This window comes from Delphinus delphis, chromosome 1 (assembly GCF_949987515.2).
Source record: "Delphinus delphis chromosome 1, mDelDel1.2, whole genome shotgun sequence".
Lineage (NCBI taxonomy): Eukaryota > Metazoa > Chordata > Mammalia > Artiodactyla > Delphinidae > Delphinus > Delphinus delphis.
Genome location: NC_082683.1, coordinates 165,816,251 through 165,842,904, shown reverse-complemented (window position 1 = coordinate 165,842,904; position 26,654 = coordinate 165,816,251). Strand labels below are relative to the sequence as shown.

The 26,654-nt window shown below is 45.8% G+C and overlaps 1 protein-coding gene across 1 annotated transcript in view; it reads left to right on the top strand.

Annotated features, from left to right (window-relative positions):
• The first annotated feature begins 353 nt into the window (after positions 1–353).
• Positions 354–26,654, top strand: part of LOC132415042 (mitochondrial amidoxime reducing component 2) — a 38,908-nt gene continuing 12,607 nt past the window's right edge. The window contains exons 1-4 of the mRNA XM_059998118.1: positions 354–976; positions 8,170–8,343; positions 14,699–14,861; positions 15,848–15,988. Coding sequence (XP_059854101.1) covers positions 702–976; positions 8,170–8,343; positions 14,699–14,861; positions 15,848–15,988 — 753 coding nt within the window. The 5' untranslated portion in view covers positions 354–701. The remainder of the gene's footprint in view (positions 977–8,169; positions 8,344–14,698; positions 14,862–15,847; positions 15,989–26,654) is intronic.

Below are 26,654 nucleotides of genomic sequence, written 5' to 3'. Positions count from 1 at the left end.
TGCACATGGCTGATTCACTTCGTTGTACAACAGAAGCTAACACAGCATTGTGAAGCAATTATACTCCAATAAAGATGTATTAAAAAAAAAAAAAGAAGAAGAAGAAGCTACTCTCGAGTTTGTTCAGAGTGCATAAGTTTCCACGGAGCAGGTTATGGGCCGAAAGTTCTGCAGTTCTCAGAGCGATCTGCCAGTAGGAGCTCCTAAACATTTAAAATCACCCATTCTGCAATCTGCCATCCACTTGCACTGTTCCCTGCGCTGCAATCACGCAACAAAGTGGGCAGTACAGGGAGCGAAGGGGCAGTGGAGAGCCGGGGACCGTGAGGGCGGGTGAGGAGTTACGCTGAGTGGCAGGGCCCCGGGAAAGGGGAGAAGTAAAGCGAAAGTGACCGTTCCAGAGACAGTGGGCAGCCAGACCTCTGGTGTGGGGCCTCCCGAACCGCCCCCAAGGGCACCCGAGCATCCCAGTTCGCTTTCTGCCTCGCTTCTCTCGGCTACTGCCTGGTCCTTGGCACCCAGTTAGGCGTCCCCTCCCTGCGCACGGCCAGTCCTTTCGGCGCGCGGAAAGGGTGCCAGGGCCTGTGCTTGGGCCAACTCTTGTTCCTCCCGCTCGCCTGCAGCCTTGAGCGCCCGGGCGCCCTCCCCACGCCAATCGTTGCCTAGTCCGCGCTCAGACCCACGCTCGCGATCGCTGGGTCATGGGCGCCGCCGGCTCGTCCGCGCTGGCCCGCCTGGGACTCTCCGCGCCGCAGCCCCGACCCCGCTGGCTCGGGGTCGCCGCGCTGGGACTGGCCGCGGTGGCGCTGGGGGCCGTGGCCTGGCGCCGCGCGCGGCCCAGGAGGCGCCGGCGGCTGCAGCAGGTGGGCACCGTGGCAGAGCTCTGGATCTACCCCGTCAAGTCCTGCAAGGGGTTGTCGGTGAAGGCGGCGGAGTGCACGGCCCTGGGGCTGCGCAGCGGTCACCTGCGGGACAGGTAGGGCCGGGCGCGGCGACAGCGCAGGACCTGCTGAGGAGGGAGAGAGCGGGGCTGGGGAGCTGGGGCCTGTCCCAGGGTAGGAGAAGGGAGGTTTGCCACGTGCGTGTCCTGGGCTGCTTGTTGGATCCTCTGCCTTTGATCCTGAAGCTGGAAAGGTGAAGTTCGTGTCTGGTGCAGATTTGGAAAGGTAGTGGAGGCAAGATGTTAGCGCAAGTTCCTGTGCCCTAAGACACAGTGAGGCCAAACAAACCGAAAGGTTGGAGTTTGGAGCAGAGAAAGGTTCATTGCAAGCCCACGTAAGAAGACGGGTGGCTCAGGCCCCCCAAGACCCAGAGCTCCCTGAAAGGTTTGGCAAAGCATTTTAAAAAGTGTGACAAAGTGAGAGAGTGGCATGGACATATATACACTACCAAACATAAGGTAGATAGCTAGTGGGAAGCAGCCGCATAGCACAGGGAGATCAGCTCGGTGCTTTGTGACCACCTAGAGGGGTGGGATAGGGAGGGTGGGAGGGAGGGAGATGCAAGCGGGAAGAGATATGGGAACATATGTATATGTATAGCTGATTCACTTTGTTATAAAGCGGAAACTAACACACCATTGTAAAGCAATTATACTCCAATAAAGATGTTAAAAAAAAAAACCAGGTGAGAGAGGGGGGTGTCACAGGGTATGTGATCAGCTCGTGCACAGTTCTCCAGCTGGTTGATGGTGAGGTAAGAGGATGGTGTCACAGGGGTTAACATCATCATTCCTTTGGCTCCAGGAGGCCTGGGGCTATGCACTTTTGGTCATCAAGTAGTTAACATCTTCCATTTGATGGGGGGTTGTCACATCTGTAAAACAATTCAGGAAATGTGCATCACATACTGTTATCGGGCTTCCCTGGTGGCTCAGTGGTTGAGAGTCCGCCTGCCAATGCAGGGGACACAGGTTCGTGCCCCGGTCCGGGAAGATCCCACATGCCGCAGAGCGGCTGGGCCCGTGAGCCATGGCCGCTGAGCCTGCGCGTCCAGAGCCTGTGCTCCGCAACGGGAGAGGCCACAACAGTGAGAGGCCCGCGTACCGCAAAAAAAAATAAATAAATAATACTGTTATCTAGGTACTTCAGAGAGGAGCTAAACCAGAGGATATGGGGAAAGGGCCTGTCCTGGGAAGGCCTCGGAGAGTCCTGCTCGGTTACAAAGCCTCTGCCCCCCGCCCCCTGGAGGAGAGGCTCTGTAAAAGGACAGGGTCCGACCGGTTATCTCCAAGGCTCTTTCTAGTTCTAAGCTTTCTGATTCTTAGTATGAGCACAATCGTAGAAAAATAAAACGTTATTGGCACTAGTGGGTAGATGGGAGCAATGCTGAAACCAAGTTCAAGGACACTGGCTTTGGCCTTGCTGGGGTTTGCCCCTCACAGCTTCTGGTGCTGGGGAAGGTGCTTGGGAGATGCAGGCGGTGGGGGGCCTGACCCACTTTGATACAGAATGAGCAGAGCGAAGTCTTCCTTTGGGGAGAGGAGGTGACAGGTAGACTGTGCGTATAATACTTGCCATTAAAACAAAAGTGTGTCCCCTCCCCCCAGAGGCAGGGTGCTTTTCAGTGAAGAACTCTAAAGTCCCTACCTACACAGGGCCTGGCACATAGAAATGTCATCCTCCTCCCTCAGAAAAGAAAAGGTGCCCTGACATTTTTCTCCCGCCAGAGGTGAGTCCACAGACACATACTCATGGACACAGAACGGTGCAGCTCGCTACGTGGAAAGCACCCTTGACAGAGAAGGATGCTAAACCCTGAAAAGAGTGAACAAGGAAGAAGAGAACCTCCTTCTTTGTTTCCTTAGGATGAAGATGCTTTCCTGTTTGGCTTGGGTGGATTAGCTGTGGTCCTGTGTCTAGGGGGAGGGAGGTTTGCAAATTGGTCGTTCAGGGAGCCTTCTAGAGAGGCTGTTTGCTGTCCTGAGATCACTCCAGGACACGTGTATTATTCTCTCTTCTCTGAAGACTGCTGTCCTCTTAAAGAAATGTGGGCTCCCATGACACTGAAAGACTTCAGCTTGTTGTAGAGCACCACTGTGTGTGCAGACCATGTAACTCGTGGCGCATTTTCCATCCCCTTTCACCTCAGATTTCTAATCCTGGAGAGATTTTTTTTTTTTTTTTGAGGTACGCGGGCCTCTCACTGTTGTGGCCTCTCCCGTTGCGGAGCACAGGCTCTGGACGCGCAGGCTCAGCAGCCATGGCTCACGGGCCCAGCCGCTCCGCGGTACGTGGGATCTTCCCAGACCGGGGCACGAACCCGCGTCCCCTGCATCGGCAGGCGGACTCTCAACCACTGCGCCACCAGGGAAGCCCTGGAGAGTTTTTTTAAGACTATAATTTCCTGAGATTCCCATGCCAGACCTACGGACTCAGAATCACCAAGAGTGAAGCAAAGTCGTGTGGGGTGTTTAAATCTCCCCAGGTGATTCTGATGCCATCATGAGAGAGTTTCCTCTGTGACCATTAAGAATAAGAGCATTTTTCAAGCCTATTCAAGTGTGAAGGCTTAAAAAAGCCTTCTGACTGCTGGGAAGACCTCAGGCAGAGTGAAGAGGTAGATTCTCAGGACGCACACCCAGAGAAAATGGACTTGTGCTCCTTCCTTCCTCACGCGAAGGACTGGGGTTATTTCACAGAGAGATTCAGTTCTTATCTGTGTTTCCTCTTTTCATCAGAATAACTGTTGCTTTCCCCCTGCTCATGGTCACTACTTTGCTGTGACTCTTGCTTCCATGGAAAGAGAATATTTGTCCTTTGCTTTTCTGCTCCTGTGGGCAACTGAAAATAGATGGAACTGTATCAACTTTCCCTTGTTTTGAACAATAAATGCTTGGGATGGGGTGGTGTGGTATGGAGACTGGGATGAGGCAGGGAAAAACGATGGCATAAACTTTTATTCAATGGTTCATAGGCAGCAGATGCTTAACTAAGTCCTTTCAACAGATGATGTAATTTAAGCCTCAGAACGATCTTGTGGGCTAGGTATTGCGTCCACTTCGCAAATAAGGTAACAGTATCAGAAAGAATGAGTATCTCACCCAGGATCACAAGACCGTTATGTGCTGGAGGGTTTTGAACTCAGATCTCTGAGTGCAGCGCTCATGCCCCTCCTATAAAACCAGCATGTGATTTACAAGGGCAAGGGTTGTGCCAAGGATCAGGAGACCCCAGGCAAAGTCACTTAACCTCTCTGAGCCTCATTTTTTTATTCATTTGCAAAAGACGTTGAACTTGATGATCTCCAAGACGTTATCAAATCTAGATTTTATTTATTAAAGGATAATTGAAACTCAAAAGCAAGGAAAGAGCTCTGCTAAATGCTGTTATTCTCTCAAATTGAGAGTTCAATCACAAAACTACAAATAGTCTAGAATGCAGGAAAAGCCTGCCTTTATTTATTTCCAATTTGAATCTGTGTCTTTGGAACTGTTCTAAGAAGCCAAGAACGTCCTCTCTAAGTGCTCTGTACCTTAAATTTCTAGAGCGATTTTGCTCAAAGCCTTTAGCATCTTTGTGCGAATGCTTGGCCTGAGAGCTCTGAGCTTTGAGCTCAAGTCCATCCAGCAGAAGGCTAACACTGGCTGCTTGGTATAGATGCTGGGAGGGCATGGCTGCCCTCCCTGACCTTGTAAACCCTCACTGTCCTCAGCAACCGTGTATGACTCGCCCGTTGATAAATCCAGCCCTTCATTTCTTCTGCATAGACTATTACCTCTTGGAGACATGAGTCTGCTAAGTTCATTATCCCAAGTGTCATTCCCTCCTGCCCTTACCCTCCAGCTCTCTGTGGTAGGGCTCCTGTTTTCCCCCCTTTTCCAGCTCAGTCATTCCTACTTCCCAGGTCAGTTTGCCAGTTTAGAAATGGACTTTCCAGTTGTCTTGGTCTCTGCTTCCTGAACACGGCTGTTGGTTGTTCAGGGCATTGCTGTTCTTTTAGAGACTGAGCTCTGGTCTCTGCACTGCTCTTCATGCCACATACTCATGTTTTCTTTGTAAAATGAAGATGCTGGCATTCAGGGTTGCAGACGAGAAAAAATGGGTGGTGAAAAAATCCACACTCCAGACACATCCTTTCTTTCCGAGCTGGCAGAACAGAGGTCATTAGTCATTCCCTGCGCATCATTTGTGTGCAAGAGGTGAAAACTATCACCATCCCGGTTACAGGGTGATGGGGGTGGCTGGCTGGGATATGTTGCCGATGGCACCTTTGCATCTTTTTTTTTTTTTTGCGGTACGCGGGCCTCTCACTGTTGTGGCCCCTCTCGTTGCGGAGCATAGGCTCCGGACGCGCAGACTCAGCGGCCATGGTTCACGGGCCCAGTCGCTCCGTGGCATAGTGGGATCTTTCTGGACCGGGGCACGAACCCGCGTCCCCTGCATCGGCAGGCGGACTCTCAACCACTGCGCCACCAGGGAAGCCCACCTTTGCATCTTTTATTGTGGTCTTTCATCCTACCGCAGTGTTGGGCTGCTTGCAAGTTGCCACCTGCCCCTTCCATTGCAGGATTAGCACAGAACCTCTAGCCACCACTTCTCCTGCGACGTCCCAGGGCTTAACCCCCAGGTGATTATACAACAGGCAAGAGTGGAGGCGTGGCTTGAGAGCCAGAGTGAAGGGCTAAAGTTGGGGGATGGACGACAGGTGAGAAGACTCAGCCCAGGGAAGGGGCTGACTGTCAGAAATAATGGGCCATGGTGGGGGGTGGGGTGGGGTGGGGGGGTGTCTCCTGTCTGGACATGTGTCTGGTCATGTGCAGCTCTCAGGGCGAACCTTGTCTCAGAGGGGGACGGGCCACGTTGGAAGTTCAAGTGCAGACTTTGGTGGAGTTCATCGGAACAGGGTCATCCAGGCCTCTGCACCCAAGGGTGAGGCTGGAAATAAGGAACGGGGCCCAAGCCCGAGGGAATAGGGCTGTCACAAAGTAGACAGGAAATCCCTGGGTCACAGAACCCACCCTCACCCCATAGGTGAACAGGCTAGAAAACCCTGGGAACCAAAGATCCCTAGAAAGAAAAAGGTGGCCTCCTCAGAGGGTCGGAGACCTACTACTGTCCAGCATCCTCGACTCCTGGGAAGAGTAGCCGCAGCAATTCCTAAAATGCCTTTGCACTCTTACCATCCCCGCCGCTGTACCCTCGCACCAACGCACATGCCCGTTAGCAGGGCTCAGGACCCAGCCCCTGTCTGCTGGCCTGGTTGCAGGGGAAGGGAGTTATCCAGAACCTGGACAGGGATAGGTTGCCTGACTGGGAGGTTCCAGAGGGCAGATTACCTGCCAGGGTCAGGAGACCCTGGGTTCCCTGTGCTGTGATAATAGCAGATGTCCTCATCAGGTTATTGTGAACGTTCCATCTGGCTCCAGTCACATTTTGAAATATCTCCCTCCTTCTGGAAGGGGCTGTCCCTTTTATCCTGCTCACGTGTGGGAGGCCCCAGCGTTCAGTGGTGGCTCACTCATCAGAGCCCGCAGAGTTCCTCACCCACTGCACTTGCTCTGTCTAGAACAGCGATGTTGAAACTCCTTTCCCCTAGGGGTGGCATGTTTTTCTTTCTTAGTCATCAAATCATTTGTGCAGCGTCACCCCAAATACATGCTCTACTATCGATAAAAGCCTAGCCAACCTAAGCAGGTCAGCCTCCCATTCCATTCTTCAGCTCACCCCGCACCCCACTGTCCCCTTGGATGTGATACACAGCGTGTGAAAGCTGAGCCTACAACGGGGGCAGAGGGAGGTGTCTCTAGAAGGTGAATGGAGTTCCTATCTAACACATGATTTGCATGAATTTCTTTCTTCTCCAGCTTTATTGAGATATAATTGACGTATAACATTGTGTGAGTTTCAGGTGTGCAATGTGATGATTTGATGCACATATATATTGTGAAATGACTCCCATGATAAAGTTAGTGATCACATCCTTCACCTCTCATAATTTCTGCTTTGTTGTTATGGTAAGAGCATGTGAGACTTTTCTCTCTTAGCAACTTGCAAGTAGACCATACAGCAGCGGTTCCCAACCTTTTTGGCACCAGGGACTGGTTTCGTGGAAGACAGTTTTTCCACTGACGGGGGTTGTGGGGGGGGATGGTTCGGGCGGTAATGCGGTCGACGGGGAGCGACGGGGAGCGGCAGGTGAAGCTTCGCTCACTAGCCTGCCACTCACCTCCTGCTGTGCGGCCTGGTTCCCAACAGGCCACAGACTGGTACCAGTCCACGGCCCGGGGGTTGAGGACCCCTGCCGTACAGTATTATTAACTATAGTTGCCATAATGTACATTACATCTCCAGAAATTTTTCCTCTTAGGATCTCTTTTCCCTCTTTGACCACCTTCACCCATTTCCTCCACCCCCAACTCCTGGCAACCACCAATCTACTCTCTGTTTCTAGCAGTTCCCCCCTTTTTATATTTCACTTACAAGTGAGATCATACAGTATTCGTCTTTCTCTGTCTGACTTATTCTCTTATTGCAACACCCTCAAGTTTCATCTGTGTTGTCACAAAATGCAGGATTTCCTTTGTTTTTATGGTTGAATGATATTCCATTGTATAGATATATTTTCTTTTTTCAAAATGGAGGTAATATTGGCTTATAACATTATATAAGTTTTAATGTGCGTATGAAGAAGAAAGGCTGTTTAGGGGTTTCCTGATCAGGGTCCGCACGCCCCAGCAATTTAAACCCAGCAGAGGCTGGATTGCGTCCACTGGAGTCACAAACATTCAAGACCTTTGTCTAGAGTTTCAGTCTGCTTGGGCCATTAGTTGGTCAACCCCATCTTGTTCCACAGCAAAAAGACCTGGAAGACATTCTGCTTCAACCAGAGACAGGCTCAGAGGAGTCTCTGACCAAAGCAAAGACCCAAAGTAAGCAAAATAGTTGCCCCAGCAGTTGAGAAGGTCCCTACATCAGCCTCACCAGAAGGATTTTCAGGACTGGGGATTTTCATACATTGGCCAGATGTTCTTTTCCAGGGCTGTTTGTACCAAACAGCCAAAGGATTTTGGATCCCCCAAATTTGGCTAGACCTGGATACTGTCTGGAAAAAATTGTTGGGTCCTGAGTTGGGGCAGAGGGAGGGTTTTGATGAAATAGAAAGCTAGAGGGAAGCTATGGAGAGGATGGTAGAAGATTTTCTGATGCGCCCTTGTTTGTTTCTTGGCAGGTTTTGGCTGGTGATTAAGGAAGGTGGACACATGGTGACTGCCCGGCAGGAGCCTCGCCTCGTGCTGGTCTCCACTACCTATGAGGATGATTGCCTTATCCTCAGGGCACCAGGCATGGACCAGCTGGTTTTGCCGAGCAAGCCACGTTCTTCAAACAAGATCCATGACTGCAGGTGCTCTGCTTGGGGGCCTCTGGGGATCTGTGACAACTGATTTCCCTTTAGGTTCCACCCTGCACTCTGCCTTGCTACACTTTGCATGCTAGATGATGAGACTGGTAAAGGAAATACTTAAGAGAAGTCTAGTCTATGTTGGGATCAAGCCAGGGGTCAGGTATGAGTGGGTGAAGCAGAATATTGCATTAGGGATATTTAGATTTGCTTTCATCAGATATGGCAAGACATGCAGATACAGAAATGACTGTCATGAAGAAAGAAGCTTTTTATATTCACAGATCCCTAGAAACAGGAGGCTCATACCATGCAGGGCCACATGGGGAAATACCAGGTCGGTCAGGAGGCAGAGAGGGCAGGGGAAACTGTGAACACGAGTCTTTATTCTGGTTTCTACAGGCTGTGGGAAAACTGGCTCTGGGGCAGATGGGCTGTCCCTAGTTTTCTGGTACCTGGTCCTGGGTGATTAGAGCAGGGGACAGTGGCCAGGGTATAAAAGCACAATGGTATGGACAAGGGGTGAGGGCTCTGGATTGGCTGGTTTGCCTATGAAAGCCTAGTGTTTTACTATCTCTAGGAATTGACTAGCCCTGGGAAGGGTAGTTCCTTCAGCATCACCAAGTCCCAAGATGTCAAAGCATCAAAAATATAAAAAGGAAAAAGTCATGATGAATACAGATATAGAGAGGATACAAAGGGCCAGTGTTTAGGATTTGTCTCCTTTTGTTCAAGTAGGATGGACTTCTATTCAGAATTGCCAGGCAAACAAGGGCATTAGTGGAGACGTTACCACCTGTATCTCCTGACTGGAGATTGTGTTCCATCTGATTGGAATTGTATTGAATTGAACTTGAGGCTCAATTAGAGAAAATTGAAATGAATTCATATATTTATTTATTTATTTATTTATTTCAACTGTGCCTGGAGCATCTCAGGCACTTAAATAAATGTTAGTGGTTACATAGTTAATATCATCTTTGTTGCATAGAGCCTCCCTATCCATGAACGTGTTATCTTTCCCCACTTATTTATGTCTTTTTCCTCCCCATTTATCTATTTATTTATTTATTTGGCTGCATTGGGTCTTCGTTGCTGCGCGCGGGCTTTCTCTAGTTGCGGCGAGCAGGGGCTACTCTTTGTTGCGGTGTGTGAGCTTCTCATTGTGGTGGCTTCTCTTGTTGCGGAGCATGGCCTCCGGGCGTGAAGGCTTCAGTAGTTGTAGCAGGCAAGTTCAGTAGCTGTGGCTCGCGGGCTCTAGAGCGCAGTCTCAGTATTTGTGGTTCATGGGTTTAGTTGCTCCACGGCATGTGGGATCTTCCCAGACCAGGGATCGAACCTGTGTCCCCCACATTTGCAGTTGGATTCTTATCCACTGTGCCACCAGCGATGTCTCTATTTATATCTTTTTTTTTTAAATGACTAATTTACTGAATTGTAGACTTTTCGTTTCTTTTTTCAAGCTTTTTATTGAAACCATTTTCAGCTTGTTAGGAAGAAACATCTTAGTTTCAGATTGAAGTGGCCCACACAATTGCAAGTTTTTACCTTAAACTGTTTCAGACAGGAACTTTTTAATTTATTTATTTTGGCTGTGTTGGGTCTTCATTGCTGTGCATGGGCTTTCTCTAGTTGCAGTGAGTGGGGGCTACTCTTTGTTGCGGTGTGCGGGCTGCTCATTGTGGTAGCTTCTCTTGTTGCAGAGCATGGGCTCTGGGTGCACGGGCTTCAGTAGTTGTAGCATGCAGGTTCAGTAGTTGGGGCTTGCAGGCTCTAGAGCACAGGCTCAGTATTTGTGACACATGGGCTTAGTTGCTCCACGGCATGTGGGATCTTCCCGGACCAGGGAATGAACCCGTGTCCCCTGCATTGGCAGGTGGATTCTTAACCACTGTGTCACCAGGGAAGCCCCTACCCACTTATTTATATCTTATTTTACTTCTTTGAAAAGTTTTATACCCAATCAAAAAATGGGCAGAAGACCTAAATAGACATTTCTCCAAAGAAAACATACAGATGGCCAAGAGGCACATGAAAAGCTGCTCAACATCACTAATTATTAGAGAAATGCAGATCAAAACTACAATGAGGTATCACCTCACACAGGTTGGAATGGGCATCATCCGAAAATCTACAGACAACAACGCTGGAGAGGGTGTGGAGAAAAGGGAACCCTCTTGCACTGTTGGTGGGAATGTAAATTGGTACAGCCACTATGGAGAACAGTATGGAGGTTCCTTAAAAAACTAAAAATAGAATTACCATATGACCCAGCAATCCCACTACTGGGCATATACCCAGAGAAAACCAAAATTCAAAAAGACACATGCACCCCAATCTTCATTGCAGCACTATTTACAATAGCCAGGTCATGGAAGCAACCTAAATGTCCATCAACAGACGAAGGGATAAAGAAGTTGTGGTACATATATACAATGGAATATTACTCAGCCATAAAAAGGAAAGAAATTGGGTCATTTGTAGAGATGTGGATGGACCTAGAGAGTGTCATACAGAGTGAAGTAAGTCAGAAAGAGGAAAACAAATATCGAATATTAACGCATGTATGTGGCATCTAGAAAAATGGTACCCATGAACCGGTTTGCAAGACAGAAATGGAGACACAGATGTAGAGAACAAACATATGGACACCAAGGGGGAAAGCGGGGCGGGGTAGGATGGTGGTGGGATGAATTGGGAGATTGGGATTGACATATATACACTAATATGTATAAAATAGATAACTAATAAGAACCTGCTGTATAAAAAATAAAATAAAATTCAAAAATTAAAAAAAAAGTTTTATAATTTTCTCTATAATAGACTTGTACATCTTTTGTTAGATTTAGTCCTAAATATCTTAACTTTTTGTTCCTATTTTAGATGACAATTAAATTTTATTTTTCTGTTTATCTTTGGTAGTATTTATTCTTTGATCATTGGTGGAAATTTCCAGTAAAACTGCCTGGATTTTCTTTATAAAAATCCATTCAAACTTTTATGTCTTCTTAAGTATTTTTAGTAAGTAATTTTACTTTATGAATTAGTAGATTACTAACTAATGTTAGTTCTATTGTACTCACACATGGAGATTCAGTTTTTTTCTATGGGTTGTTGATGATGGAACATTTTGTATCAGAATGTGGAAGCAAGTACTTTGCATAAAATTCTGAGAGAACTCTTTTTTCTTTTTTGGCCACATCGCATGGCTTATGACATCTTAGTTCCCTGACCAGGGATAGAACCTGGGCCCACGGCAGTGAAAGTGTTGAGTCCTAACCACTGGACTGCCAGGGAATTCCCACATTCCGAGAGAATTGAAGAAGGTGGAATGGCAGAGGGATAGAGTCTGCTGCAGGGGTGGGAGGGAGGAAGGATTGGGGGGGGGGATATGTTTCAGGAGTGGGAAGGGGCACTGGATAATAAGTTTTCCCTTGCCCCACTGGGTGCTTTCTACTTTTCAAAGTGCTCACACTAAGCTTATTTGAGTGGATGGAAGCTGAGGGTAGAAGTGTGCGCACTTATACACGAGGACTCTGGTGAAGGGGTTGAGGGAAGTGCTCAGCCCAGGAACAGATACTTAAGGAGCTGATGAACGGTGCAATCAGATCTGTGTGAGATAGTACACTGGTTGGTTAGGGAGAGTTTTAGGGGAAAGGCTGAAGGCTCTGAGAGAGAGGACTATGAGACGGCAGGGGGACCGAGGCCAAACAGCAGCTCCAAGAAGGGGGTTTAGAGAGAAGGAAAAGGCCAAAAACATCAGAAGAACAGCACGGAGATTTGACACTAGGTGGGCTAGGTTGTCAGAGAATGAGGCATGTGTAGCAGTCAGACCAGGACTGTGGGCCTCGGGGTCCACAGTCCACCTTGGATTCCCTCACATACATCACCCCAGGAGCCTTCAAGCTGGGAGAAGCACACACACAGAGAGGTGCAAACACTTCCTGTGGTACCAGAGGGCGGGTAAGGGAATCAATTTCCAGATCCTCAAATCCCATAGGTTCTCCCTCCAACAGTGATCTTAGCTGCAGGGGGCAAGTTCTCCTCTCCACCTCCCCTTTGTACAGATGAAAGGCTTGCCCTCCCCATGTCTTAGTAGGGAGCACTGCTCTGGGAGGGGAAAACCTATGGGGCCCAAACAATAAAATATACTGGTGTTGATAAAGGAGAATGTCTCCAGTGATGGGGTAAAGTCATTCTACAAGATAGTGGTTCAAAGTCTTTGTCTTACGCTAAGATTAAGGAGCCTCTAATCAAATTTGCTGATAAATTATTTAAAAAGACTTTTTGATGAATGATTATTAAGTGCCAAAGATCACAGAAGGGTTCAAAGGATGAGTGAAATTATTATAACTCAACTTCTTCCATTCCATCTATTAACACAGTGCATCCTTAGAGTTCTCATTATAAGGAAAAAAACTTAAAAAAAATATGAGACGATAACTGCTGACTAAACTTGTAATCATTTCACAATACATGTAAGTCAAGTCGTTACGCTTTACACCCTAAACTTACGTACGTCAATTATGTCTCAATAAAACTGGGAAAAAAAGTTAAAAATAATTTTTAAAATGTGGACCATAAAAGAAGCCCTTAATCATTTATTTTTAAAAAAGATTGTTTTTAAAAATAGATATCAAACTAGCCTGGCATTGGGATTCCATTGCATGCTTTTAAAAGCATAATTTTATTTTATTTAATATAATTTATATATATTTATAATACTAAGACATAATATATAAATTATGATATTATTTTAAATGTTAATATTTATAATTCAATGGAAATTTAATCTTTCATAACAAATGAAACTTAAAAAAACATGAACAGACCTAGAGAATATCATACTAAGTGAAGTAAGACAGAGAAAGACAAATATTATATGCTAACATGTATGTGTGAAGTCTAAAAAATAATACAAAGGAATTTATATACAAAACAGAAACAGATTCACAGACATAGAAAACAAACATTGTTACCAAGGGGAAAGTGAGGGGGAGAGGGAAAAATTAGGAGCGTGGGATTAATAGATACAAACTATGGTACATAAAATCGATAAGCAACAAAGATTTACTGTACAGCACAGGGAACTATATTCAATATCTTGTATGGGGACTTCCCTGGTGGTCCAGTGGTAAAGAATCCGCCTTACAATGCAGGGGACTGGGGTTCGATCCCTGGTCAGGGAACTAAGATCCCACATGCCACAGGGCAACTAAGCCCATGTGCCACAACTACTGAGGTCACGCGTGCTGGAGCCTGCGCGCCACCACTAGAGAAGAGAAAACCCACGCGCCACAACTAGAGAGGAGCCCACGCACCACAACGCAACTAAGACCCAATGCAGCCAAAAATAAAATAATAAATTAAATACATAAATAATAAATAAATCTTAAAAAAATTTGTATAAACTATAATGGAAAATAATCTGAAAAAGTATATATAAAACGGAATCACTTGCTGCACATCTGAAACTGACACAATATTATCAGTCAACTATATTTCAACTTAAAAAAAAGAAAAAAGTTTACATGCCAACTTGTAATTCTGTGAGGGGTACATAGCTTGTATCTTTTGGGGGCACTCAAGCAAAAAATCCTTGAAGACCACTTTGTTATCTGGTGGAATCTGTGTCCACCGTGTGAGGCAGGTGGTATATTATTATCTCCAATTTACAACTGGAGACAGAAGGTCAGAGGAGTTTAATGATTTGCTAAAAGTCACAGACTAGAGATGGCAGAGTTCCAATTTTTTTTTTTTTTTTTTGGTACGCGGGCCTCTCACTGTTGCGGCCTCTCCCGTTGCGGAGCACAGGCTCCAGACACGCAGGCTCAGTGGCCATGGCTCACGGGCCCAGCCGCTCTGCGGCATGTGGGATCTTCCCAGACTGGGGCATGAACCCCGTGTTCCCTGCATCGGCAGGCGGACTCTCAATGACTGCGCCACCAGGGAAGCCCCAGAGTTCCAATTTTAACCGGGTCTTGCCAGACTCCAAGCTCAGAGTGCCTTTACCACACCACCGTTCTTCTCCCCTTCTGAAAGTAACCTAAATCCTTGCTACTCAAAGTGTGGTCCGTGGACCAGCAGCCTGTAACTTGTTAGGAGTGCAGAATCTCAGGCTCCAGCCCAACCTCCTGAACCAGAATCTGCATTTCAACGAGATCTGTGTGAGTTACAAGCCTATTAGCGTTTGACAAACTCTTCCCTGCTCCCTCCCCCTGTTTCTGCCCAGCTTTGGCCCACAGACCGCTTCCTGGTCTTCTGGGAGAGTCAGGTCCCAGCAGCACTTTCCTCTTGACCCCATCACTCGGTGTGTTGATGAAGAAAGTAACCTCACTGCTCTCTGTGACCCTTCCAGGGTGTTTGGTCTTGACATCCAGGGCAGGGACTGTGGCGATGAGGCTGCTCAGTGGTTCACCAACTTCTTGAAAACAGAAGCTTGCAGGCTGGTTCAGTTTGAAAAGAACATGAAGGGAAGACCATCAAGCGAAATTTTCCCTTCTGTTGACCAGAAGTACCAGGTGAGCTTGCAGAGAGCTGCCCTTCACTTCTGGCTTCCTTCTGGGTCCACAGAGAGCCTCTCTTGGGGCCTCAGTTAGGAAAGTGTAGAGATAGTCCAGGGGAGTGTTACCGAGGGTGCTCCCTGGGCAGGTATCAGGGATGAAGAGGGAAGTGGATGAGAGCCTGGTGGGCTCTCCAGGATGCATGGAGTATGGAATATGGGAGGAACTGTGGAGGGAGAAGCCAGGGGTGACTCCCGGGGAGATGGGGACTCAGGTGAGGATGGGCTGGGAGGCAAAAGTGAAGTTTGATTGGGACTAAATTCAGGTTTCCTAAAAGCACAGAAGCAGACTTTCTCCAAGTCCTCCCTTCACAGCCAGTGGGGTGTGGTTGTTCCCGGGGCTGAGAAGTCACCTCCTCCTGTGTCAGCTACAGCCCCCAAGCCAAAGTCTTTCATTCTGCCGTGAGATGAGGTTCAAAACGCACCTCGGGGAGTCTCTCCTCATGACCCCTGAACGCAAAGTTCCTTGAATGCAGGGGTTTTTATCTGCTGTGTTCACTGCTATTTCCCCACCTAGGACAGGGCCTAATATACAGTTGGTGCTTAATAAATGCATGTGATTGAATGGTGCTGCTGAAGGAAATCATGGCTAGAGTATAGCTGATTGGCAGGCGACCCTTGCCCTGTCCGGCGGTGTTGATGATGTGGCAAAGGGCTCACTGCTGGGCGCCTGAGGAAAGAGCAAGAGATGTGGCTGGAGGGTAACACTGGACCTGAGCCTGGCAGCTGCCTTCAGTGTGTGGATGGGGAGCCCCACCTGCGTCCAGGGTGGGCAGGAACCCTGACTTGGCTGTTTCCAAGCCCTCAGTGTCACCTATCCTTCCTGAGCACCACTCTCCCCTTCTGCACTCAGGTGGTTTTGCTTCTGGATTTTGCTTAGTTGTGCCGTTGGTCTGAGCCATTCCAGGGGCAGCGAGGCATGATCGTGCTGTGTCTTTGGCACAGGTGGCCTACCCGGACTGCAGCCCCATCATGATCCTCTCAGAAGCCTCCCTGGCAGATCTGAATACCAGGCTGGAGAAGAAAGTGAAGATGGACAATTTCAGGCCGAATATCGTGGTGGCAGGCAGCAATGCCTTCGAGGAGGTAAGCGGCTTCCTGCTTTTACGCTTGATGCCCAGATGTGCTCCTTAGGCAGTGCCAAGTCAGACCCTCTGAGGTTGGCAGCTGGGGACGCTCTCCTCCTCCAAGGATCACCTTCGCCTTGTGTGGAGTTGTTCACTTATTACTGCTGCCATCACCTCGCTGGCCTCAGGGGGCGCTGTTCACTCTCTTCAGTGCTCAGGCCCCAAAGCAAGCTAATGGCAACTCCAAATTGTAGCAAGTCTGGGACAAGGCTAGAATGTCTAATCATAGCTCAGAGATAACTAACGGGGGAAAAAAAAAAAAAGATGAAGAGAACAGCCATCTCTCCCTTTCCTGTAGCATCCAGGGGTGCTCAAAGATTTGAGACTTCCGGAAGCCCCAGACCCCAAAGTGGAGCCCCAGGAGGATATAGGAGATCTGCCTGTGAACCAGAACCTGGGGACATTCCATGCTTGGCCTGAGTTCTCTCCCAGAGGACCCATATACTCCCCTATGTAGTTGAAACTAGAAATTTCCACCTTCCAAAGACTCAGCCCCCTGAAGCCGTAAAAGGACAGCCACATCAGAGCCCAGTTGTAACCTGCGATCTGTACAAGAAATACATATAGCCGGGTGTTGCTCTGTAAGGAGAAGGACCAGGAATCACATTAAACATTGGGAGTCAGCTCAACTTTGTAAGCACTGGAAATAACGACAACAAATACCATTTGCTGGGTGTTTACTGGGTGTCAGGCACAGAACCAATGAATGGCTTCATGCAAATTGCTTAATTCGATCCTTAGGATCAAAGCCTACAGTCTGTGAAGTCTGTACTATTTTCTCCTTTTTAATAAGGAAACAGAAGCTTGCAGGTGTTACACAACTTGTTAGGCGTGGAAGTGGTGGCTTTGGATGAGAACCCAGGACTTGCAACTCCAGCTTCTGAGGAGCAGAGGTCACGGTTCCAGTCTAGAGATTCCAAGTAGTTAACTCTGAGGGGAGAGGCTCTTGAATACCTTGTCAATTCTTTGCTCCCTTGGGTGACCACACATTTTTTGTGTGAGTGAAATGTGCCCCTATTTGCTGGTAAAGGTTGCCTTTTAGGGTAAACCTTTGCATGGAGGCTGGTATAAATCCGTGCACACGGAGGTACTTCATATTACTTGATAGTGAGAAAAATAGCAAAGTATACAGAAGTTGTGTACTTGTTGATATTATCCTGTTGTTTGTTATCTAATTTCTTTAATTCCTCTCTACATTTTTAAAAAATGTTTTTAAATTGATCACCTGTCATGGGCCGGGCGCTGTGGTCCATAATAAGAGCCCTGGATACAGAGATAAAAAGATACAGATCCTGCCCTTCAGAATTTCCCAACAGGAGAAGAATGGCTAGGAGGCAATGACAGCCCAGCGTGAGGAGTACTTTACGCACTGCTTCTCAGGTGCCAAGGATGCTTAGAAGTAGGGATGCCTAAATCTGCCTGGAGAAGGGGGGTGTGGGGTCAGAGAGGGGTCAAATCAAGCTACCCAGAAGCCATGCTGCATAACTGTGTGTGCTGACGAAGGGGAGTGAGGGTCATGGTGGGTAAAGGAGGCCACCAGTTAGGAGGCCTAAAGGCACGACAGGCCATTACATTAAGGGTGCCTGGGAGTATTTCAGAATCATAGGGACACTGGGGGTAAAGGAGAAGCGGCAGAAGGAGGGTGGACCTGGAGCTGCCTGAAGGCCAGCATGCCGAGGAGTTTGGATTTTATACTGTGGTAATGATTTTGAATGAGGAACTAATTATTGTTTGCATTCATCCAAGAAATATTGCCGAATTGCATGGTATTATGATTTGCACGCTGTGACTCTGGCCACTCTCTAGAAAGTGCATGGAAATTTAGGGAAACTGAGGCAGAAATATCAGTGCCATGCTTCATCCCCAGAGAGATATTAGCAGGACTTAACCTGAAACCTGCATCAGAATCGTGATATGCCTGTGACTGTGTCGGCAGCACCATCCCAGGTGAATCTTGTGCAAACAGTGCCTGGGGAAGCACTGATTTAGGAGAGGTGAGGGGGCAAGGGTTACGGAGGGGGTGGGTGAAAAAGAACATTCCCAGACCATCAGCTCCTTGAGAGAAGAGACTTGATTTCTCCCCAGGAATAATCTAGATTTGGTGTGACCTGAAGTGGATAAAATTTGACGGTACTCTTTAAGAAAAGAAAATATCAAAACCGAAATGAAGTGCAGGGTCTCGAAAGGGTCCGGGGCTTGAGGCTCAAAAGCCTCATTAGCAAAATTCCCAGTAAACCCAGCTATTTCTCCCCTGTTCTCCTTTCCCATGCTGATGAACAGAGGGTACAGAAGTATGGAGTCATTAGACACTTGTTAAACACCGAATGAAATTAGACTCAGTGTTAATAACGCAAGTTCCTAAAGACTGATTAGAAATTAGTCCAGGAAGCAAATATTCTTGCACAGGACTCCTGTAACTGGCCCATTCTTTTCTGAGAAACTTTCTTTTAGGGAATACAATTTTTCTTGATTTGTCTCCACAGAAGATAATAATTTTAGTTTAAGATCTTGAACCAGAGGAATGAGAAGAAAAGATAATCCATTCCCGGCTAAAGAATTTTTGCTTTTCTGTAACTTGTCAACTAAGAATTTTTGCTCACCTCTAACTTGTTAAACTGAACCTAAGGCTGATGTAAACCTAACTGTATTCTCTGAGGCAATTTGAGTGGGTGGAGTCTTTTTTTTTTTTTTTAATATTATGGGACCTTGTGCCCCCAAGTCTGTTTGTTGTTTTGGTCCCGCATTGTGACGGATGGGCTTACAGAAATAGTACATAAGGTAGAATACTCTTATTTGAATAGAAGAGTCCTCTGGAAATGCACATTAAAAAATCTTTACTATAAAATGATGCTAATGTTGCTGATTTATTCTCCCTTAACTAAAGCAGACAAAGAGTTAAGGGCCTGATGAGTTAACCTGTCTACGTGGCACCATCACACAACTATAACCCTTCCAATCAGTGGGACTCTGTTAAATATTAATGTAAAATGATAATGCAGATAAATATTTCATAGACCAACTAATAGTAAAAAATATAGCAAACCTAAGCATGGTACAAAAATTCAGGCCATTATCTATTGCAGAATCAGAGAGTGATAGGAGGATGCATTGTGTAACATTTACTCTTTGTGACCCAAAGCACTTTGTACTTTTACTGTGTAACTCAGAATATTAAACAGATTTTAAAAAGCGGCTTCCTTTGGTCTAGTGTAGCGTGTTTGAACTCTGGGAACGTAGAGCAATCAAGTTTGAAAGTAATAAAATTGACCAATCCTTCTTATCTCTAGTTGACCATTTCCCAAATAACACCCTGCCCTCACACGTGTAGCCTCCCCCATTATCAACATCACTCACTAGAGAGATACTTTTTTTTTTTTTTTTTACCAAGGATGGACCTATACTGACATCATAGTCACCCAAAGTCCATAGTTGACCTTAGGGTTTACTCTCGGTGTTGTACGCATGTGGTGGACTGCAGGGGCTCCCCCCATCCCTTTATGGCATGCCTTTCAAGTAAGGGGTCCCGTTTTCATCTGGGGAGCTTTTCTGACATCCCCACTTTGATAGGAGCCTCAAGCAAGGACCTCAGGTAAATTAGTCCTGATTTCGAAAAGCTAACATGATGAGCACATGGGAGACAGGAGTCCTGGGTGGAGGGAGCAGTAATACAGTCACATTCCTGAAGAATTTGCCAACGGAGTTAATGCCTTTACTTAAGGAGATCTCCTTATACATTTGCTTTTTTTGTTTCCATCTCAGTAACTCGAAATATTTGCCACAGAGACTTTTAGGGGCTGAGAAAGAGAGAACAGAAGCATGTGAAGCCAAACCCTAGAGAACTTCGGCCCCTCTCATATAAAGGACAAACTGGAGGACGCTTCTTTGGGCTTCTTTCTGTACAGCCTCACAGAGCCCTTTCCATCACTGCATCCACGCAGTAAATAAAACATCCCTGAAAGCCCGCGGCAGGAAGACAAGTGGACTTAGAGTGGGAGGGAATGCATAGAGATCAGCTTGGGCTGTGGTTCCCACACTGGAACAATCCCCATCCCGGGTCCCAGTTGCAGTCTGGGCAGAGGAGCTTTTTAAAACCCCCTGGTGACTCTGGCTTGAGCCAGGGCACAGACCCTCTGGCCTGGGGTTTTCCTTGGGAGCAAGGTGATAATCAGATATGTCTGACTCCTGGCTGGAGTCCAGGAGGGCCACATGGTCCTTCTGTCTCTGTGAGCTTGACCTTAACCTCCTTGAACATCATTTTCTGATCTTAAAGTGGGCAAGTTTTACTAAAGGATTTTAAAGGTTCTTTGCAGCCCTAGAGCTGTACAATTCCTGTTGCCTTTTTCTTCTCTCTGTTAATGTGTGTGTGTGTGTGTGTGTGTGTGTGTGTGTGTGTGTGTGTGTGGTCAAAAAGGCACTTTACCACAAAGGTCTCTCAGACCCCCTCTCTGACATGACCTCTTTTGTTGGCTTTTTTTTTTTTTTGCCGTACGCGGGCCTCTCACTGTTGTGGCCTCTCCCGTTGCGGAGCACAGGCTCTGGACGCGCAGGCTCAGCGGCCATGGCTCACGGGCCCAGCTGCTCTGCGGCATGCGGGATCTTCCCGGACCGGGGCACGAACCCGTGTCCCCTGCATCGGCAGGCGGACTCTCAACCACTGCGCCACTAGGGAAACCCATGTTGGTTTTTTTTATTGAAGTATAATTGATTTACAATGTTGTGTTAGTTTCTGGTGTACAGCAAAGTGATTCAGTTATACACATATATATGTATATATATATTCCTTTTCATGTTCTTTTCCATTATAGTTTATTATAACATATTGAATATAGTCCCCTGTGCTCTACAGTAGGACCTTGCTGTTCATCTATTTTATACATAGTGGTGTGTATCTGTTAATCCCAAATTCCTCATTTATCCCCCCCTCCCTTTCCCCTTTGGTAATCATGAGTTTGTTTTCTATGTCTGTGAGTTTATTTCTGTTTTGTAAATAAGTCCATTTGTATCATATTTTAGATTCCACATTTAAGTGATATCCTATGATATTTGTCTTTCCCTGTCTGACTTACTTCACTTAAGTATGATAATCTCTAGGTCCATTCATGTTGTTGCAGATGGCATTATTTCATTTGTTTTCATGGCTGAGTAATATTCCATTGCATATATGTATCACATCTTCTTTATCCATTCGTCTGTCAATGGACACTTAGGCTGTTTCCATGTCTTGGCTACTGTGAATAGTGCTGCTATGAACACTGGGGTTCATGTGTCTTTTCTAATTAGAGTTTTCCTGGATATATGTTAGTTGGCATTTTTTAAAACAAACACTAATGTTGCACATACTATATTCCAACTTTTAAAAAAAAGTAAGTTAACAAGCACATTTTAATCTTCCTAACAATTGCACGAGGTCTATTCTCAAGACTTGCCTCACTGTGCTTTTTCTGGTTCATCCTTGGTCCTGAATGCACAAGCCCTTGAGTATGTAAGATCTTGTTGAACTGAATTCAACAAGGGGCAGGGATTTGACCATTGAATTTTGTTCATCATATCTTACCCACCTCTAAGTATGTTATTTTTCAGATCAAGGAGGAAATAAAAGCCTTCGATGACAATAGTACATGGGTATTCCCTTTGAGCAGGTATGATCACACAGACATACACATCTGAACATCACGAGCAAGGACTGGCCATTTGCTTTACAAAACACCCCTAGAGATGAGCCCATCAAATACAGATGTTGAAGCAGAGAAGGTATTGTAGAGGCGGGTAGGAGTCATCGGATGGACCCCCCCCCCCATATGCCCAACCCTTTCCCTCTGTGTCCTCCGGAAGGCTGTGATTCACACACCTGGACCCAGATGCTGAAGAGCAGCCCAGGCTGCTGCCTTTGGGAATCGGGGCTGGTGGCTGCCTCTCCCAGACTCTGCTATTGGTGGGTGTGGGACCCCCAACATCTCAGTCAGAAGCTGAACCCCAAGGGGAGACTAGGATCTCTTACTGTCCACGAAACACTGGAATCCTCAGGACTCTAACCACCCTGAGAGGAGCCTGGTGTGTGGATGGGACACGAGCAGTCACATCAGCCCCGCAAACTATCCCTCCGTGAATACGCATCAGAGAGACAGGAAGAGCCACATCTCAAGGTCTCTTCTTTCCTTTTTTGTTGCCTGTTACTGGTGTTCGGAAAAGTAGGTGACCCCTCCAGGGAACAGAAGCCAGCTTTGCTGGCTTTACGCAGCTTTGGGACGTCCTTCCCTTCTGCCTGGATTTTTCAAGTCCAAGTGCCTCCAAAGAGCAAATTCCTCCTGGAACATTTGTTATGCATTTAGGTTAACAGAAATGTATCTCCCGTAATTCTGTAGGATGTGAGGATGAAGTGATTTACTTCTTTGCACAGGGTTGCTCAAACACGGGGTCAGGAGAAAGCCTTGAGGGCATCTGGAACCAGGGCTGCAGAGAAGTAGAAAGCTTCTTAATGATTTAATTCAAGAATCTTTTTAAGATACAGTTAATTTTTTTCTGATTATAAAAGTAATTTTTTATAGTACCACATCCTCTGTATACAGTTAGAAAAATACAGAAAAATTTAAAGGAATAAAAATCCCTCACCCTCCTACTGTCAAAAAGTAGTCAGCGATAACATTTTATTGTGTTTCCAATATTTTTTGTATGATATTGTATAGATAATTTTGAATCCCACCATTTTCACTTAATGGTATATGGCAAACACATCTCTATCTTTACAAATTCCTCATCAGCATAGTTTTCATAGTTCCATATTAGTTCATCACAGAACTATGCAATAACTTATTTAGCCATTCCTGTATAATCAGGCATTTAGGCTATTTTCCATTTCCCCTTACATGAATAATGAACAGCTCTGTAAATCAGTCTTTGTCTACATTTCTAAATTTACTCTTCAGAAATGCTGAATCAGCACTTTAAAGGCGCTCCGTATACATTGCTAAATTGCTTTGCAGAAACCCTGCACCAATCTATATTCCCACAAGCTCAGTGGAAGTATGCCCTTTTTCTTGTACTCCTGCCAGCATTGATGCCTATAATCTTTACTTATCTGGTAAATGAAAAGTCACGTCTCATGTAAGTTGGTAATTCTCAGTGTGTGGCATCCAGTGTTATTCAGTCTGTGAAGGAAGTTTGACCATGAGGTGGAGTTTTACTTCAGCTAAGGAAACATTTCTTGCAAGTTCATATCATAACCAAGATTCTGGAACATTCCTGTTGGTAACAAACATTTATTGAGGGCTTCCTGGGTGCTAATCTCTAGGATGGATGCTAAGATTACCAAAGTGACCTCACTGTGTCTGCCTGCAAGGGTCTCAGGACGAAGCAGGATGTAGGACTCAGTAGGAGAAGGGTTGTGGTACTGGAAACATAACCATGTTATGTTTCTCTAGAGCCCAGAGAAAGGAGCACTCAGTGCAAAGTATGTGTGTGTATAGGGGTCTCGTTGTAGGAAGAATGCCGTGGGGTTTCTTTATAGGGAGATTCGAACAGGACATTAAAAAATATCATTTTGCTTGTGTACCTTAAAAATAGAGAAACAGATTTTGGTTTGAGATAGCTTAACTGTGCGGTGTAATGGGAAATATCTATTCGGTCTTTGGCCCCTGTTCCTGGCACAGCTCCTAAAACCCTTGGAATTTCCTGACTGACAAGGGTGACAGGAACATTTTTTGTTAATAACAAGCCCCTTTCAATCACACCTAAGTTTATGGTAATGAGGTGAATGTCAGGATGGGTGAGGCAGGTAGATAGCTTCAGGAGGGAGCTTGGTCACCAGAAGACCAAGACATGATTACAGTGTGGAACTTTCAGTCCCATCCCAGACTTCCAGGGAGGCGAGAGGGGCTGGAGGTTGAGTTTAATGATTGAATCAATCATGCCTAAGTAATGAAACCACCATAAAACACCTAAACGATGGGGTTTGGAGAGCTCACTGATTGGTGACACATTAGGGTGCTGGGAGGGTGGTGCATTTGGGAACGGCACAGAAGCTCTGCCTGTGCTCTTCCCCCATACCTTGCCCTGTGCATGTCTTCCATTTGACTGTTCCTGAATTGTATTCTTTATAATAAACTGGTAATAGTAAAGCACTTTCCTGAATTCTGTGAGCTCTTCCAGCAAACTATGGAGCCTCAGAGGGGGTCATGGGAACCCTTGATTTATAGCTGGTTGGTCACTAGTACGGGAGACTTGGGACTTGCAGCTGGCGTCTGAAGTGGGGCAGTCTTGTGGGACTGAGCCCTGAACCCATGGGGTCTGTGCTAACTCAGAGCAGTTAGTATCAAAATTGAGTTAAATTGTTGGACAGCAGTGTGTGTCAAAGAATTGCAGAATTGGTGTTGGATAAGACATCATGTATTTGTTGTCAGAAAGAATCTGAGAAACTTTCTAGACTAACATGATGTTTTTAAATGTGTCGTTGGGATTATAATGCTTCGTATAAAAAGTAAAACGAAAAAAATAAAAGAAAAGTTTATTATAAAAAGCAAATAATACTATTTAAACTTGAGAAGCCTTCCAAATATATTGCTATAAATATATACACACAGGTATTGAAACAGATTTGTTTTACATAGATGGAATCATCCTACATGTAGTATATATATCTAGGTGTGCTTTTTTCACTCGGCAACATCTTGAACATTATTCAGCGTTAATATATGTAGATTCACACCCTCCTTGCTAATACCCAAACAGTAAGTCTGCATGCATGTAGCCAGCCTCTAGTAGATGACTTTCTGAGCCTATGGTAATCTTGTCCAGTCATTGATACCAAGCCAGAAAATTACTTAAAGATTTCTAGACAAAAATTTTGTTTATTTACTTATTCATTCCTTCGAATTATCCCAACATAGCCTAAAACTTCTTCTAACAATTGTATGTATGACACAGTATAATGAACTGATGAGTAGCCATTAAAGAATCAGGAGCAGCGGAAGGAAAGCACCGATCATGTATCTGAGATTTGGGAGGGGAAGGGCTCAGGTGGTAGTAGGCGGGCAGGACCTGGGGTATAGGTGCCCAAAGGCTCTGTAGCTGTTGGTCTGATTAGAACTGCTGATCTGATCCGTGCTCCTCAGGAGAATTCCTTTGTAGACCACGAAACAGCAGACCCACTCAGCCTTTTGCCCTCTGTCTTTCCTTCTTACTTTCAAATGTCTTGTCTGTCTATGGTTAGTTGGTTATTCAAGAGCTTACCTGGGCCTACATTCTCACCTGGCACTCTCCTTTCTCTCTCTCTCTCTCTCTCTCTCTCTCTCTCTCTATATATATATATATATATATCCATAGAAAAATATGGAATATATAGATATATATCTATTTCCTCTGTACAAATATATGTATATATCCATGTATACCTGTGTACGTATAGCCACAAGTATATATGTATATAATCATAGAACATATATAGAGAGAACCATAACATATATAGAGAATGATGGATAACTATTCTCTCTATATAGCTATTTCCTCTCTCTAATTATATGTATATAGCTGTGTGTGTATAGCCATATGGAGAGAGAGAGAGAGATTCATCTCCTGGCGCACCTTTAGCTTTTGCTGGGCACATGCCCATATGCACTCCAATGAAGGTCTCCAATAAACAGACATCCTCCCCTGTGCTGTTCTGTGTGTTCCTCAGCAATGACTCCAAACCCTTCTTTTATGTCTTTCTCTGGATGCTTCTTGTGATAGGAAACCATGTAGTCTTAATTTAGTGTTTACAAAATGCCTGCAAATTAATAGTAAATTCTCAGGATTCTTCCACAGAGCTGAGCCCTTTATGTATAGTACTTTCCCCTTTCTCCCTGCTTTCTTTCTTCCTTTCCTTTCTTCTTCCATCTCAAAAACTCCATGGTTTTTTCTGTGTTCGCTCTAAACGGCCTGGATTTTGCCAGGCTGCAGAGAGGCTGCCTACCAGCAGGGGGAGCTGTAAGCTCTTGGAGCTGTTTCTGTGCTTAGGGAAGACACCTCGGGCGTCTAGTAGAATGTAATGGAAAATTTAATTTCCTATATTCTTTAATTTAAATTTTCTACAATTTAAAATGCATTATTATTTTCTCTAATAACATAATTAATAATTTCATTTAACTTAATTTGCTTAGTGAATTTTTTTTTTACTGCAACTAAAGGCTGTACACCAAAATGCTGACAATCAGATCAGGATGGGTGATGTTATCATATAAACTGATTAATATTTTAGGAGGTAATTAGAACTGGCATTTGGGGGACTTCATACAATTCATATGAAAACGGGTAATTTGTTATTCTAAACTGGGTACTTCAGTTGTGTAATCGCGTTAAGAGCAGATTAAATGTCTTGTTAAACTAGGAAACCTAACTGAACTTTTGAGACTTCCTGCTTTATATCACAGTCACGAGGCCGACTTTCCACAGATAACGTTGTTTTGAAATATGCGATTGCTCAGCACTTGTAAAAAGAAATTGAACGTTCGCGGGGGTGGAGAGCTACTTGGAAAGCTGAGTGGGGGCGTGGTTCGGCCCAGGCTGCCTGATGGGCTCACGTTACTGTGGCCGCAGTGCCCTCGTGTGGCCAAGTGCGTCCAGCCTTTTTAGCCGCTTCCGGGCCAGGGTAC